Source organism: Suillus paluster (genome assembly GCF_016628075.1).
Source record: "Suillus paluster strain FC165 chromosome Unknown EDB91scaffold_83, whole genome shotgun sequence".
In the NCBI taxonomy this organism is placed as follows: domain Eukaryota; kingdom Fungi; phylum Basidiomycota; class Agaricomycetes; order Boletales; family Suillaceae; genus Suillus; species Suillus paluster.
In genome coordinates, this window is record NW_024537643.1 from 59,518 (window position 1) to 75,003 (window position 15,486).

The following is a 15,486-nucleotide window of genomic DNA, read 5'->3' on the forward strand; positions in this document are numbered from 1 at the left end:
GGTGTTCATATACTTCGTCCCTGTATCCCCGTAATTGGCTTCGGCTACGCTTCTTCCACATGCGCTATCGCTGAAGGCTGAACGAGTTATACGGGAGCTTCCGATTGAGCAGCGGCAAGAGAACCAGGTCACGCAAATACCGTCTTGATCGTGCGCCGGTACGGACAGTGTCTACACCTCTCTGCTGTCGGAGGTATTGATGTCGGCGGTGTCACGTCCCCTCTCAGCTCCCCGTCGGATTTCTCTGAACGCCATGTCCTACCCTGATGGTGCAGGCTCACCCTCCCAACCATTGCAGGAAGAGTTGGTATCTACGAACACTGAGGTTGGATCGAAACCAAGCTCTGATCAGTGTAGTACTTTCTCGACAGGGGATTCGAGCCGTGATACTTTGTTCCACGTCAAATTGCCAATAGACCTTGCTTCACAAGGAAGATCTTAGGTGGCAATCTGCTGGCATTACAAATATCATCTTTCGAAAGGGCTTTCAGGCGCAGTTCTTCATAAAAGTAAGCCGTCTTCCTACTATCCCTTCAGATTTATTTGATCCCATATCACATCCTCACAAACAATGCGTTTCTCCTCTGTCCTCGCCGTTGTTGCTGCTTTAACAGCATCAATATCTGCGGCATCAATACCTGCCAGTGACCCTGACAGTGAAAAATGTCCTGCAGCTTGCTATTTTAATAGCTGCTGTCCTGAGCAAGATTGCACACTGAGTTTTGTGAGTATGAGTAGTTTGCATCCTGGATATAACCACATGACTCACCGGCATGGTAGTTCGTCATCCTGTTATGTACATCAACGAGTGGCATGTCGCGACAGTGAACTACAGTGAGTTGTTTTTCTGCCTTCGCATCCGTGCAGTATAGTTGATGGCATGATGCGTGATTATAGAGTTTTTGTTGCGGAGTTGGTCAACCTGCTTGCTTGTGAATAAATTTCACTGCCGCTCGAGCAATGGAGATCTTGGAATGGAGGAAATCTTGAATACATAGAATACGTTAGTATGACGCAATTTTGTAGTCTTGTTGTAGGCTTGAACATAGAAGCGCAAATGCCCGCGTGGAGATCCATTCGCATTCTCGTGCTTCCATATGAGAATGGCACTTATCTGTGCGCCTCATGATTACCCAAATAGGCCGTCTGCTTCGAAGATTCGACTCTTGCTCTTCTTCGCTGTCCCCCACTTGTGCGGCGCCATACAGACTTTATCCACCTGCCCACTTCCCATTCTCATATTTCTACCAAGGGTCTCTACCTGATTCCGACTAGATAGCGCTCCGAAGCGGACCGAAGGGCTGTGTTTCTCATCCCGATCATTTGCGTCTTCTCTTCTGGACACACACTTTTTCCGGATCCCCCACTGACTCTAGATTTATCTTCTTCCCCGTCCTCCACATTTGACGCGATCATGCAAAGGTTCGCCTCATTCCCCAGGCACGAACCACTACTACATCCATTCATCCTTGAACACCGACTCCATGATGTAATACTCAAATGGTGACTACTATCGTGTAAATCGTCTGTCTCCTTCTCCAATTCACGTGAAGCACTAGCTCAACGAATCAAGCAGTCATATACTTCGTCTCTCACCATTATCAAGCTCATCAGCCACCATGTGCTGTCGTCTGAGGTATCGCCGCAATTGGCCTCGGCTGCGCCACTTCCGCATACGCTATCGCCAAAGACCAATCGAACTTCCAATCGAATCATCTGGCGGCGGAACGCTCGATTTCAGAGAACGAAACCACGCGGATCGTCTTGATCATGGCGGTAGCATATGCCTGTACAGAGAGTGACCACATCTCCCTGCTAGCAGTGCAGGTATTGGTGTCGGGCGGTGACGTCCCCTCTCAACTCCCCCTTGCATTTCTCTGACAAAACCACGTCCTACTACCCTGATAGTGTATGCCCGTCCTCCCTGGATATCTCAGCGCCAGTTCTACCAGTGAGGGCCGTGGTCTCTTGAGCATCGGACTCGTTCACCAACCAGACTGCGGCTCTGGAAATATTGCCCATTTCTTCCTGGGTGGTTCGCTAATGAGCACTTCTTGAGCTCGTTTCCCATTCGGATCCCAGACGCCGTTCGTACCTTCCATGCACTACCGCCTTTTGACGCTCACTACAACCGTCAGCCAGGTATGAACTGCGGACCTTGTCCTCCTGCCAGTGTATCGACTGTGTACTTTACATTTGGCATTCCAAGAACACGAAGTACTTCTCTTCAACAACATCTGACAAGTAAGGATTTGATGATAGCTTTGAATTTAAATTTGAGTGGAATCTTGTTGATCCGACGACATGACGAATCACTGTATCGTCGTCTTTTCAGCAGGTTTCTACTCATTTTATTCTACATCGCTGATTTCTACTAACGGTTCTTTAGACACAATGTTGAATGGGATTAATATCATCATTGTCTGTCTTGGGCCCCGAAAACAGATCCGCCAGTCATCGTGCAGACAGATGCGAACTGAACGCTGTGGAGTTGATTGTGTGCGATGACATGAGTAGCAACGTGTTTCATGTAGTCCCCGTTGATTCGACGAACTTTGTGTTTAAAGAAGACGTCGAGTCTATGAAGAAGAGTTCTGCCGATTTGTGCCATTTGCCGTTCTGCCGTTCTTTTGGCAGAAGTCGCTTTCTCCTACACTATGGGCCACGCCTGGCATCGACCTTGCTTCGCAAGGGGATATTTTGTTCCACGCTAAACTGCCAATAGATCTTGCTTCACAAGGTAGGTGGCAATATGCTGGCATTTCAGATACATCTGTTCGAAAGGGGATTTCAGATGGATAAGTTCTTCACATAAAACCAAGCCGTCTTCCTACTGTCCCCTTCAGATTTATTTGATCCCATATCGCATCCTCACAAACAATGCGGTTCTCCTTTGTCCTCACTGTTGTTGCTACTTTGACAGCATTGATATCTGCAGCATCGATACCTGTCAGTGACGACACATGTCCTACAGTTTGCTATTTTAGCGATTGCTGCCCTGGGCACGAATGCATACTGTATATTGTGAGTATGAGTATTATGCGTCCGGGATTTAACCACATGACTCACCGGCATGGTAGTTCTTCATCTTGTTCTGTATGTCACGTGAGTGAGTGGCATGTCGCGACAGTGAACTACAGTGAGTCGTGTTTCTCCTTTCGCATCGGTGCAGTATGGTTGATGGCAGGACGCGCGAGTTATAGAGTTTTTGTCTATCACATCGGTCAATCTGGGCTTTGGATCAGGAGACCCGTCTTTTGCCAAATCTGCCTTGGTAGCTTCCCTTGGCGGTGATTCTGAAGAAAGTTCAGATGTAATATGCGAATCTCTATGTAGCTTGTGGAAGCTCCTCTGTCTTAATACCGAGGTTCTCAACACACGAACGCTTCTTCACTTGGCTTCTTCACCATCGTTGAAATCTGTGTCTGTCGGCCTGTGAGACTACGAAATTAACGACACGCAACCCAATTCCACTCCAAGATTTTCCTTGGATTCCTCCCAACTCGATCGAGTGCGCATCAGTGCACCATCACTTTCTATTGTTAATCACTGTCTCAGAAACATCCATTTTCTCTCTTGTCGATCAGTGGAGGTGCTCGTCAGTTTAGACGGCGATTTCCGGTATGATCCACTGGAAGTTCCAGATCTCATCATCTCCCTCTCGGAGCACTTCTCTCCTGCTCTTGAGACACTCGTGGTCGACTTCGAGTTCAAGTTCGGTACCTTTGTCGACGAAGACACAGTTACTAGTCCCAGTTGATGTCGTTTAATCGCTTACTGGAGTTACGGCTTGATTGGATATGCATTTCGGCCATCGATGATGCCTCACTCAAGACAATGACGCAATCCTGGCCTCAGCTCGAGAATTTCTGGTCTGGAACTGTGGCTTGTTAGCAGGTCCCGCCATTTCTCACTTTCGTAGGAGTCATCCACCTCATACATCATTGCCCGCAATTACGCAGCATTGAAATGACCTTTTGCGCATGTGCAGTAGACGTCAACAGCGAGCCGTTCTCTGGAACAATTCCAAACGAGAAGATCACCAATGTCCTTGTGGGGGTTTCTCCGATCGTCGATCCCATTGCCGTCGCTGGTCAACTGCACAGATTACTGCCCAAGTTGACTGAGGTGGTCTTTTTCGACTGCGATATCGGATCCCCCGTGCCGCAGTTATTTGAACAACGCGAGGCTGGATGGAGTGAGGTAGATGAGTGCTGGAGGTGTCTACTACGGGCGCAAACACAAAAGAGCTCAAGATGAACCAAGCACCACAGGAGCCCATGTTGCCGGCTTGACGGACCACGTATTGCATAGTGACTTGTATCTACAGGAATGCAAGTCCAGGTCAGTGACTGGGACTTTGGTTCCGTACTTCTGATGTACATCTGTCAAGTACATTGTCCACCAAGATGGGATGTTGATTTTCCGAAATAATGCAGACTTTCGACTTGACATAGCCGACTGTATGCATGCTCGGACTTTGTAATCTCGCAATAACTGCGGTTCTCGGCCCATCTAGGGTACCGGCAAAAAGAGAGATTTATATCTTAAGAGTATGGCTTATGATCGCCGCGATTTACCTGTCCCCGATGATATGCTGAGCTTTGCCCTTACACGTCACGTCGAGTACAAGAAATATGATTCCGATACATAAGTGGGCGTCTCCGGTAGATGGAGGCACAAAATAGCGCAAAACTGAGAACGAAAGCAGACCCTCCTTTCAATGGCTCGCTGCCACCGACAAACGGATCGAAAGCAAAACATCATGACTTGATCAACCACGGTTTATTGATGATCGTCCAGTCATCAATGAGCTGCCAAAAATGCGCCACCACAGACTTGTCAATGTGTCGTCTGTGAGGATCAATCTAGCACAATGCCACATCAGCCTCGAAGGAAAAAGAGGAAGTTTCCAGGCACACCTTCAGTTCAGTAACATTCCAGTCCTTGATCTTTGTGTTTGGCGGGTCATTAGCCCACGAAACATACACGCCTTTAACTAGAACATCCGACGATCATCGGCGATCAATGTCGGCCAAAAGCGAATTACTCACCGTGATGGAACAGAGCTCGGGGTTCATTCCACCGATATGGACGGAACTGCCAAGCTTGGCCGGTGGTCATCACACAGACAACACGTTCCCATGCGTCTGCACCAAATTTCTGCAACGCGTCAGTGCTATCAACTACAAAGTACCGTTGGATCTCCCCGCGAGACGAAGAGGTGGGCTGTGAGGATGAGGAAGGCGGTACACGTCGCCTGTCTATGTGAATGACATCCTCAGCGCGGGAGTTGCCAGCAGCTGCAGCACGGTCGCGTGCCGATGTAGAAGACTCAAAACTACGAGTGTATCTCATCAGTTGAGTGAAGCTATTTGACGTACAAAACAGAAACGCACAGAGATTCTTGCAAGAAACGCTTGACATTGTGCATAGTTATAAGGGCAGTTGGAGAAGAGGAAATCATGATGATCGGGTACATGTTTTCTGAATGGAATTTGAGAGTTTTGAGTAAAATATTCGGAGTGAGCACATACTAGCTTTGCGGACTTGCATGGCAAGGCCAGCAGATGGCACAGGAGCTGGAGCAGCCCCAGATTTTGAATCCTTGAGCTTCTTCAATTTTTCAGAGTATATAACTCGTAAGGCAGAGAAATTCTGGGAACGCGGTTAGTGACACAAACTCGGGGTGAGATCCAAACTTACGTTCGGTTTCGTTCCTCGTAGTACAGTGTTCCTGTCCCGCAATTCAATTTCGTTCTGCTTGATCCGTTTTACAACTTCAACATCTTGTTGATCGGCAACGTAACGTCGCTTTGAGGGAGTGGTGGTGGTGTCTGCAGCATGTGCTGCGCGCTTCGGGGTAATTAAAGGTAAAGTGGATGCACCGGGGTGGGTAGGTGTGCCTGGAGGAGTTGTCGACTCTGGTGCTGCATGAAGCTCGGTCAGAGCTCCCAGTCGAGTTTACAGGACCACGCACCTGCAAGTGACACTATTCTTTTCAAGTCATTTACCTTGCCTTCCAGCCATTCAACAATGCTCTTCCTCTCCGTAACGCTCACGAAACCCACTGCAAGACCATTCTCTCGAGCCTGTTTCATATACTCTCCAACAGGCGCATCGCGGAGGAGCCATGCTAAATACACGGCTTCGAGGGTAAAGAAGTCGGACGGTGAAGATGCAGAAGTCCCAGGTTTTGAATAGCGCGTTGGAGTTGATTTTGGAAGCGAGAGAGTTGGGGAGAGTACGATGTGGGATGAAGCGAGAAGGGAAGTTGTAGGCTCAGAATTTGCGACATACGTTATTGGAGATTTGGTTTTAATCGCATGGCGTAGGGCCAGTAGTGGGTCTGACGTCGAGTCCATTGTCGAGCTCATCGTGGTTAGTGAAGAAGAAAGTGCCGTCAATAACGCAACGGACTTGGAGTCTGACGATCCACAGTAGCTTACATAATGGGTATCAGCGACCCCTAGATGGGTGGTGAACGGGTTCGCTCAAAAGTTCAGAACACTTGGTTCAGCGATCCGCAACTCCCGAGTCTTTGGAAAGCGGGTGTAAGCTGCGCTGCAGGTCGTGCTCTTTGGAAACCTTTCCTTCTCCTTGTTTTCTGTCTCCGCTGGTTGTCCGGTTCTCGGCGTTAGGTCCGACGGCGCTGAGCTGACGTGTGGATTCGGCATCGTGCTCAGTAGACTAGCATCTTGAACATTTCTTCTTGCTGCTCTGAGTATCAAGACTCTGAACTGTACTATTCAACACCATGGCTACAGTCAAACTCGCTACCCTCGTTATTCGAGTGAGTCAGACCAACCGTTGTCATGCTTTAACTCGAGTGTCTCAGTTCAGATGTGACAGACAGTTGCGAAGCCCATCTCTGCACAACTGAAGAACCAAGCAAAGCAGTATGTGGAGTTGTTTAACTCCTGCCGAGGTTAATACTGACGTTTTGAATGGTGGATTTATAGGCACGAAACCTTCCGTTCTATATGTATTTCCCTTGCCCAGGGTATGCATACGGCTGAAATTAAACTGAGGACAAATATTCTCGGCGAACCGGCCAGACAACATGTGAAGCCATTATCAGAAACGAGGTGTGTACTGCCCCATTTTTTCAGGCTACCTTCATGTCTGATTCCTCTTCATTTGTGCCTCAGAGCAATTGAAAACGGTGCCAACACATTAGCGGAAGGCTTCTTATTTTCAGTGGCCGCATTATTAATAATAGGCGAAACATGGCGATCATCTCGAAATCAGTCCAAACAGCGAGATGATGTCAACGAACGAATCGAGGAGCTCTCTACGAATGTCGCGTCCCTCACAGAGCGTCTGGAGAGAATCCAGGAAAGCTTGGGCGATCTCGAAGGAGAACGTGCACGGAATAATGAGCTGGCGAGGATTGTAGAGCGGGTGGTGGAGATTGGGCTGCGAGGTGGATGGGCAGAGTTTGAAGATACACCGTTGAAAGTTCCCAGGGTGGAGCTTGTGCCAACCTCGTCGAGGGTACTGCCTTGACATCGGTGTATTTTCTCGGTGGGACTGCCAATTCTCCTTCAATCGTATGCCGAGGTAGTTCTTTTTTTCGGATTTTGGCCTCTTGCTTATGCTTCACATTCCAAGGAATATTTCCCGCGTGGTGTTCGCCACATTCCTTTGCTATCTACACCTGAATAATAGCTCCTCTCAAAGCGCTCTGACGCATACATGCTCATCACAGTAGAGGATCGACAACTAGCGGCTCTAGTATGGTTGGGCCTGCGTGTCACATTCAGACGTCCACGTGACAACTTTTTGAGGCCCAGTGGTCGAAGCACAGAAATAGAATCTAATGAATTGAGACGACACTTCTATACAGTGTAAAGAATTTCGCAAAGGTCATAGATGCAAGCAGAGTTTTGTAATTTGCAATGTCAAATTAATGCATATTGAGTCGCTAACCCTAACATGCAACCGCCGCCATGAGCACCGAAAGTCATCCGTACATACCAGGATTCCACGGTGACGCGTGACGCACAGACTAAGCATAAAACTGTACATGACCACAATATGTCAAGCACCTGTCAGAAACTTTCCCGCACATCGCTGTACAGACAATTGTTACGATCTTGTCTGACGAAACCCTCTTCCACTATGGGAATCGGGGATGGCGCGCGTTCTAGCATTCAGCAAAGCTACAACTGTTAGTAAGTCCGTCATTAGCTGTCACCGTTCTCGTACTGATTTGGCCAGGTTCACAAGGTTTGCTCCTGAACGAATCTGTTACTTGACCATCTATGAGCAGTGACTGCACCAATTAGTCCGCACTCTACCAAGCATCATTAATATGAATATTCATCTGTACTGGTGATACGCCGTCTGCCCTGGCCCGATTACCAGCACCTGAACACATGTCATCATAAGTTCCCTGGGGTGGTAACAAACAATTTGGAGCACTCTTGATGATGCACGGAAGAATGGATTCAATGGGGACGGAGCAAAACGAAGTATATTTATGGTGCGTCCTTTGTCATGAGCACAATCAGTCACTGTGCTCATCTCGCCTCTATTGCCCGCATTTTCCTCAACCAATTTCTCAAACCATCAACTTACTTAGGCCGCAGCGCTACCTATATTATGCCCGCGCCAATACCTAAGCTTCACGAGGCTTTACATACATCCGTTTCATTTCTTGTTGGCTTGGCTTGCCGTCCAGTTCGTCCCCCCTCGTTTATTCTTGTCGATCCAATGAAATTATGTTCAATTGCGAGACGATATTACAGTCCTGTGATTGCCTTTTCGACAGTTTGTTCGTTCTAAGTTCACGTCGGTCTCCCCAGATGTTCATGTACACGACTTGATTCACCCGGGCTGCGTGCTGTCCTGACGCGCATTGATAGGGCTGTCAGTCGTGTCCGTTGTCAAACCGGTTTGCTTTAGCTTTGAAGAATACTGAATACTGAACCTACGCTCAAGATCGCAGTCTAGTCGTGGAAGTAAGAATGACCAGTGATCACTTTGACGGGCGAGAGTAAAAAGACAGAAAACAAAAACAGAAAACAATATAATAAGATACGAAAAAGGGTGTTGAAACCCGGTAGTACAGTCTGCAGCGCTCAGCAGTTGAAGCTGGAGTGCCTGGTATAGTAGTACATAGTACATCGAAACTTTGAAAGCAGGAAACAACAATTTGCACCAGCAGTTGAAGCTGACGCACTCGGTATCGTACATAACATGGCATAGCATGGGGGGACATCGAAAAGCACTACTTCGCCACGGAGGTTCTCGCTGCAGACGACTGGTAAACTTCGAGTTCCACGTTTTGAAACGAGGCAATGGACGTACACACTGGCATGCGATTTTCAAGGATGAACTCGAGAATCTTTTTCTTCGATTCCTCTTTCTTATAGCCTCCATTAGCAACTTCCGTCGCGACTTTCTCCACAGCGGCAACCACAGGAGATTTCATGTAACGGTCCACGGCAGACTTGATGAACCCCAGTGCATAGTCATACTGGAGGAAGGCGGAGTATTCGAGGACAATAATGGTAGCTGCTTCTTGTTATTAAAACTGTAGTTGGCCGTGCAGTCAGAAACTAACCGATGCCAGTCTGAATGATTCTGTTCGCAGAAGTGAACCATGTTCCCTTGCCAGCCTATTGTAGACTCTTAAGAGTGGTGAGGATCGACACACGGAACCTTGCCCACCAAAGGCTGAAGGACAAACAAAAGACGATCACTCCAGATGGCGATCTAGTTATTGAGACGGGTGGATGTTAGCATCGAAACCAATTCGAACAGAACGACTTGCCTCCTGGTACAAAGTAATGTCAAAATCATGAGGCGGGATTCTTGATATTTCAAAATAGACTTACTTTCTGCTCGGTTAATAGTTTTGAATGATCAACCACAAGATAGCGACCACTATGAGCACATGACTTACGAACTATCAGGGAATTAGAACCAGATTAGCACTGCAACAGTGAAGATATGCTGGTCAATGGACGTACCAGCTATATATATAAGACCAAAAAATTGCATATCAGTGAAGCGATTATATCAGAGCAGGAGACATCATACATCCTGTGAACGTGCAATCAGAACAAGCAAAGGAGTGCTATCATCAAGTGCCATTGCAAGAATCCTGAGTGATTGAAACATACTCACAGACTAAGAGAAAGTGCCAATCAGAATTGACACATGATGACGAGTGCAAATAACTTACATTCTGTGCGTGGCATGAGAATACTATGTAAGACGAGGAAGTGTGGATGAGAATGGACACTCAACGAACTATGGATGATATAAGTGATAAGAACTCAACATGTCTGCCAGAAAAAGAGGAGACTTACAGTAGGCTATGTAAATGTACAAGTCATATAGCATAATCATATCAGTGTCATTGTGATGCAAGACAAAATAAAGGGACCGACCATCTGTGAAAAAAACCAGTGGTAGTAGCAAAATATCCAGACTCGTGTCAGTATGGAAACAGCACGAGAAGCCATCAAGCACATACTTCCTGTTGACCAACCAGTAATGACAAGACATCAGAATCATCAGCATGGGTTCATCAAGGTGACAATGCTTACCGACTGTTAACAGCCCAGCAACAACAAGGTATTGGGATCATCAGCATGAGTTAAGGATGAGAAGCAATCAAGAGACTTACTTCCTAGCATCAGGCCAGTAGTAAAAATGCATTGGGATAATCAGCATGGATTTACTTGATCAAGAAACTGACATCAAGACTCTGCTTACCAACTGTCAATGACCCAGCAATCAGGATGATCAGGATGGGTTTAAGATGAGAAATCATCATGAGACTTACCAACTGTCAACAGCCCAGCAGTGGCAAGGTGTTTGGATCATTGGTATAGGTCCAGGACAAGAAGTCAACAAGCACATACTGCCTGTCAATAGGTAGCAACAAGACATCAGTATCATTGGCATAGGATCAGGATGAGAATCATTAAGGCACTTACTTTCTATTGCCAGGTCAGCAGAGACAATACATTGGATTCATTAACTTGGATGCAGCATGAGAAACCATCAATGCACTTACTCTCTGTCATCCGGCCAGTAGCAATGAGACATCAGGATCATCAGCTGGGTTCAGAATGCAAAACTTACATACTGTTAACAGAGCAGCAACAGGGCATCAGGATTGTCAGCATAGGTTTCAGATGAGAAACCAACAAGACACTTACTGACTATGATTGAGCCAGCAGCAACAAGGCATCAATCATTGGTTTGAGTTCAGGATGAGAAACTGACAAGACACTTACTGACTGTCAGCAGGCCAGTAGCAACAATGCATCAGGATCATCAGCATTGGTTCAGGATAAGAAGCTATTAAGGTACATACACTCTGTTAACAAGCCAGTAGTGAGGCATTATGATCATTAGCTGTATTTAGGATGAGAAACTATAAAGACACTTACTCCCTGTCAAGAGTTCAACAGTAACAAGACATCAGGAATATTAGTATGGGTGCAGGAGGAGGGCACTTACATACTGTCAATAGGTCAGCAGCAATAAGGCATCAGGATCATCAGTATGGGTTCATAATGAGAAACTATTAAGTCACTTACTGACTATCATTAGGCCAGCAGCAACAAGAAATCAGGACCATCAGTATGGCTTCAGGATGGGAAACTATCAAGGTTCTTACCGACTGTCAATAGGCCAGCAGCAACAAGACATCAGAATCATTAGTATGGATTCCAAATGAGAAACCATCAGGACACTTACCAACTATCAACAGGCCAGCAGCAAGGAATTGAAATTATAAGCATGGATTCAGGATGAGAAAACATTAAGGCACTTACTCCCTGTCAAAAGGCCAGCAGGGACAAGGTGTCAGGAGCATGAGCATGGATTTAGCATAAAACACCATCAAGGTACTTACTTCCTATCACCCAGGCATCATCAGTATCAGCATGAGTTCGGGATGATAAACCAAAGCACTTACATACTGTTGACAGGCCAGCAGTAGCAAGACATGAAGGCATTAGCATTAATTCAGGATGAGGAGCCATCAAGACACTTACTGACTGTCAACAGGACAGCAGCAACAAGGCATCAGGACCATTAGCATGGGTTCAGGATGAGACATTATCCATACACTTACTTCCTGTCAACCGGTGAGTAGCAACAGGGCATTGGGATCATGATGAGAAACCATCAAGGCACTACTTACTGACTGCCAATAGCCCAGTGACAACAAGACATCGGAATCATTAGCATGGGCTCAGGATGAGAAATAAGGTACTGCTTACCTGACTGTCAACAGCCCAGCAGGAAGGTATTAGGATGATTGGGATGAGTTCATGATGAGATACTATCAAGGCACTTACATACTGTCAACAGCCCAGCAATGACAAGGCATTGAGATCATCAACATGGATTCAGGATGAGAAGTCATCAAAGCACTTACTCTCTGTCAACAGATCAGCAGCAATGAGACACCATGATCATCAGGCTGGATTCAGCAAAATAATCAATGGACTGACCCTCTATCATCAGGCCAGCAGCAACAATGCATGAGGATCATAAGCTAGGTTTGGGATAAGAAACTATCAAGGCACTTACTCTCTATCAATAGCCCAGCAGCAGCAAGGCATGTGGATTATCAACATTGATTCAGGATGAGAAACTATTGTGGCACTTACCAACTGTCAACAGCCCAGCAGTGACAAGGGATTGAGATCATTAGCATGGGTTCAGGATGAGAAGCCATCAAGGTACATACTTCCTGTCAACAGCCCAGCAGTGGCAAAGGATGGGGTTGATCAGTATAGATTCAGGATGAGACACCATCAATGTACTTACAGACTGTCAATGACCCAGCAGCAACAAGACATCAGCATCGTCAGCATTAGTGCAGAATGAGGGCACTTACTGACTATCATCAGGCCAGCAGCAACAAGGCATCAGCATGGGTTCAGAATGAGAATCTGTCAAGGCACTTACCGACTACCATCAGGCCAGCAGCACCAAGGTATTAGGGTGATCAGGATGGATTCAGGAAGAGACACCATCAAGGTACTTACAAGCTGTCAACAGGCCCACAGTAACAATGCATCAGGAGCCTATCAGCATGAGTTCATGATGAGAGACCATCAAGGCACTCACTCCCTGTCAACAGCCACAGTGACATGGCATCAAGACTATCAGCAAGGGTTTAGGATGTGGGACCATCAAGGCACTTACTTGCTGTTGATGACAAGCATTGGGATCATCAGTATGTAAGGATGAGAAGCGGTCAAGGCACTTACTCTCTGTCAACAGGCCACCAGTGACAATCATCAGCATGGGTTGAGAATGAGAAACCATCAATGCACTTACTGACTGTCACCAAGCCCGCAGAAGTAAGCCATTAGTGTTGTCAATGCTGTTCGAATTTAGCAAATCTCTATCTTACCAGCTATCATGAAAGAGTAACTATAATCATGGAAAAACATCAGAATATCTACTGTTTCAGCAGTGCAATATTTACCATCCATTAGCACCATCACCAAGGCATCATCTATTGAATCAATCATCATCTTACATTGAGATATGGAAACCACTTAGCAATGTGGAACTGGTAGTCTTCGTCATTAGTTGGAAGCGGCAAAGATTGCTGATGTGCCAGTGCATGATCAACAATTGTTCTAGATGATGTTGGAACACAAGCACTGGAATTGCAACTCTGTGACTCACTCGACAGCACACTTGATACAAAGTTCCAGATTTGACTGCTGTGTTGACAAGAAACACAGCCGCAATTCTTTGTCGTCCAATGCAAAAGTAGTACATTCCACTAGCAGGTCACAGTTTGTATCTGCTCGGTTCATATCTGTGATAATATATCCCATGTCAACTTTGATACTGACAAATTGATCTGAATCGCTTACTCGCCAAGCATACATAGCACTTCGGACGGGCACGGTTCCCAGGGTCGCACAACCGATCCCAGACACATGTATTCATGAAAAGTTCTTCCACACGCTGGGCAATCCTCTCCGAGCGCTCTTCTTTCGACAACCCAATTAGTTGTTTTTTGAGTTCTCCAAACGCCACTGGACGTAAAGCTTCGAACTTGGTAAATATCGCAATGACGGGAACTGAAGGGTGTATTAGCACGAGCATAGCAACAGACACGGCAGCCTGGAATCGCAAGCTCACCCAGCCCAGTGTTACACTCAGAGAAGAACTTCTCTTCCGCCCGCTGGAACGTTCGACAATGATCGTCCATCGGTATACAGTACCTGTATGACAACAATTCACGAGCGCAGAATTCAGGAGGGAGTCACTCACCAGATAGCATGCAGTCGCTCCTCCAATTTCGTCATATTTACGCGTTCTACAATAAATTTCTTCATATCCTCGAATTCGGCTTCAGAGCCCGCTTCGAAACCGCACGAATCGTGAAAGATGAAACCGGGATTGCTTTTGAACACCATCTCGTTAGTGATGTCGTGGTTCCCACGCTGAGTGTCCATTAGTGCATGCGTACTACTCGTAGGGAAGATGGTCCACGCACTATTCTCGAGCCTTCCACGACGGCAACATCGATCTGCTCACAAGTGATCAGTGCTCGACCCCCGCGGCAGGGTATAAACCATAGCCCACACCTCCTTTCCTTGGGCATTGTAAATCTCTGGCTCATCCGTGGTGTTACAGACCTTCTGAAGGATGGTTGTCTTGCCTGCGTTCGCTCTTCCTACGATCAGAACTCGAAAGCGCCCGATTGTCTTTCTGATGTTCTGAGGGTCGATGGGTGCCATGGTGAGATCTTGATGTGCGTCCTGAAATCGATGGCGATCTCGTTCGAGCACGAAGCAAAGGCGCTGATGCGGCTCAAGGCACAACAGGTACACACGGCGTCTAACTCCCTGCCTTAGACAATGGATTCTACACTTGCACCGAGGCAATGTTCAATGTGCGAGTCAGCTTGATCTTTCGAGCTCGTCCACAATGAGTTCGGTTCACCAAACGCCCTGCCGGTGTTGCCCCTTATCGCGGGGAGGATGTGAGTGGCTCGCCATCGCTCCTCTTTGATATCGATGAAACGATTTTTCAGAGATACGATATTGCCGAGGCAGAAGTTGCAGCAGCTATGCAGGGGGCCACCGACAGTTCAATACGACCAGTTCAACCTGCAGTTTGGACAACGGTCTCGAGGACAACCGACATACCCAATCCAGTTGCTGAAGGAGTGAGTTGCCGCGGATTTTTCTTTGGTCGACGGTCGGCATCCCGCTTCGCATTAGTCACAAGGTCATCTGCCGACTCTCTGTATTTTGTCTCTTCCTTGTCGTGTGCGTTTTCGCACTATTACCCAATATATTCTCCCTCACTTGTCCAATCCGCTCTCAAGCAACTGTCCATCGGCATGAGGTATTGAGAGGCAGAGTCTTCAAACAGCGCCAGCATAGCCGCAGAGTAGCGGTGACAGCTAGAACATCATACCAGTCTTGTCCTTCGATTCAGCGTCGACTGTCAATGAACTTTTTTGCAATCGCAAAT

At 46.9% G+C, this 15,486-nt stretch overlaps 3 protein-coding genes across 3 annotated transcripts; 1 reads left to right on the forward strand and 2 right to left on the reverse strand.

Annotated features, from left to right (window-relative positions):
- Positions 1–4,569: 4,569 nt before the first annotated feature.
- On the reverse strand, positions 4,570–6,496 carry EDB91DRAFT_1160939 (RNA pol II accessory factor, Cdc73 family-domain-containing protein). Its single transcript, XM_041319814.1, has 7 exons — positions 5,981–6,496; positions 5,707–5,930; positions 5,538–5,658; positions 5,400–5,487; positions 5,055–5,341; positions 4,923–4,999; positions 4,570–4,868 (listed from the first exon to the last, which is right to left on the reverse strand). The coding sequence occupies exons 1-7, from the start codon at positions 6,375–6,377 to the stop codon at positions 4,764–4,766; spliced, it is 1,299 nt and encodes a 432-aa protein (XP_041172335.1). The 5' UTR covers positions 6,378–6,496; the 3' UTR covers positions 4,570–4,763.
- Positions 6,482–7,937, forward strand: EDB91DRAFT_1160942 (optic atrophy 3 protein-domain-containing protein). Its single transcript, XM_041319815.1, has 5 exons — positions 6,482–6,793; positions 6,853–6,899; positions 6,963–7,088; positions 7,152–7,563; positions 7,615–7,937. The coding sequence occupies exons 1-4, from the start codon at positions 6,758–6,760 to the stop codon at positions 7,507–7,509; spliced, it is 567 nt and encodes a 188-aa protein (XP_041172336.1). The 5' UTR covers positions 6,482–6,757; the 3' UTR covers positions 7,510–7,563; positions 7,615–7,937.
- Positions 7,938–13,516: 5,579 nt separating this feature from the next.
- EDB91DRAFT_1253327 (uncharacterized protein) lies at positions 13,517–14,744 on the reverse strand (the record flags this gene model as incomplete). Its single annotated transcript, XM_041323628.1, has 7 exons — positions 13,517–13,628; positions 13,678–13,813; positions 13,872–14,081; positions 14,143–14,225; positions 14,275–14,447; positions 14,501–14,533; positions 14,592–14,744. 7 exons carry the CDS (start codon positions 14,742–14,744, stop codon positions 13,517–13,519), a joined length of 900 nt encoding a protein of 299 aa, XP_041172337.1.
- Between the last annotated feature and the right edge of the window lie 742 nt (positions 14,745–15,486).

What these genes read in the sequence shown, in the direction of transcription:
- EDB91DRAFT_1160939 (XM_041319814.1), bottom strand. Translation starts at nt 6,377, where the DNA reads ATGAGCTCGACAATGGACTCGACGTCAGACCCACTACTGGCCCTACGC. An exon ending in TACGAGGAACGAAACCGAAC is followed by an intron (nt 5,659 to 5,706) that starts GTAAGTTTGGAT and finishes CCGCGTTCCCAG; the next exon opens with AATTTCTCTGCCTTACGAGT. An exon ending in CATGCAAGTCCGCAAAGCTA is followed by an intron (nt 5,488 to 5,537) that starts GTATGTGCTCAC and finishes AATTCCATTCAG; the next exon opens with AAAACATGTACCCGATCATC.
- EDB91DRAFT_1160942 (XM_041319815.1), top strand. Translation starts at nt 6,758, where the DNA reads ATGGCTACAGTCAAACTCGCTACCCTCGTTATTCGA. An exon ending in TCGCTACCCTCGTTATTCGA is followed by an intron (nt 6,794 to 6,852) that starts GTGAGTCAGACC and finishes CAGATGTGACAG; the next exon opens with ACAGTTGCGAAGCCCATCTC. An exon ending in CTGAAGAACCAAGCAAAGCA is followed by an intron (nt 6,900 to 6,962) that starts GTATGTGGAGTT and finishes GTGGATTTATAG; the next exon opens with GCACGAAACCTTCCGTTCTA.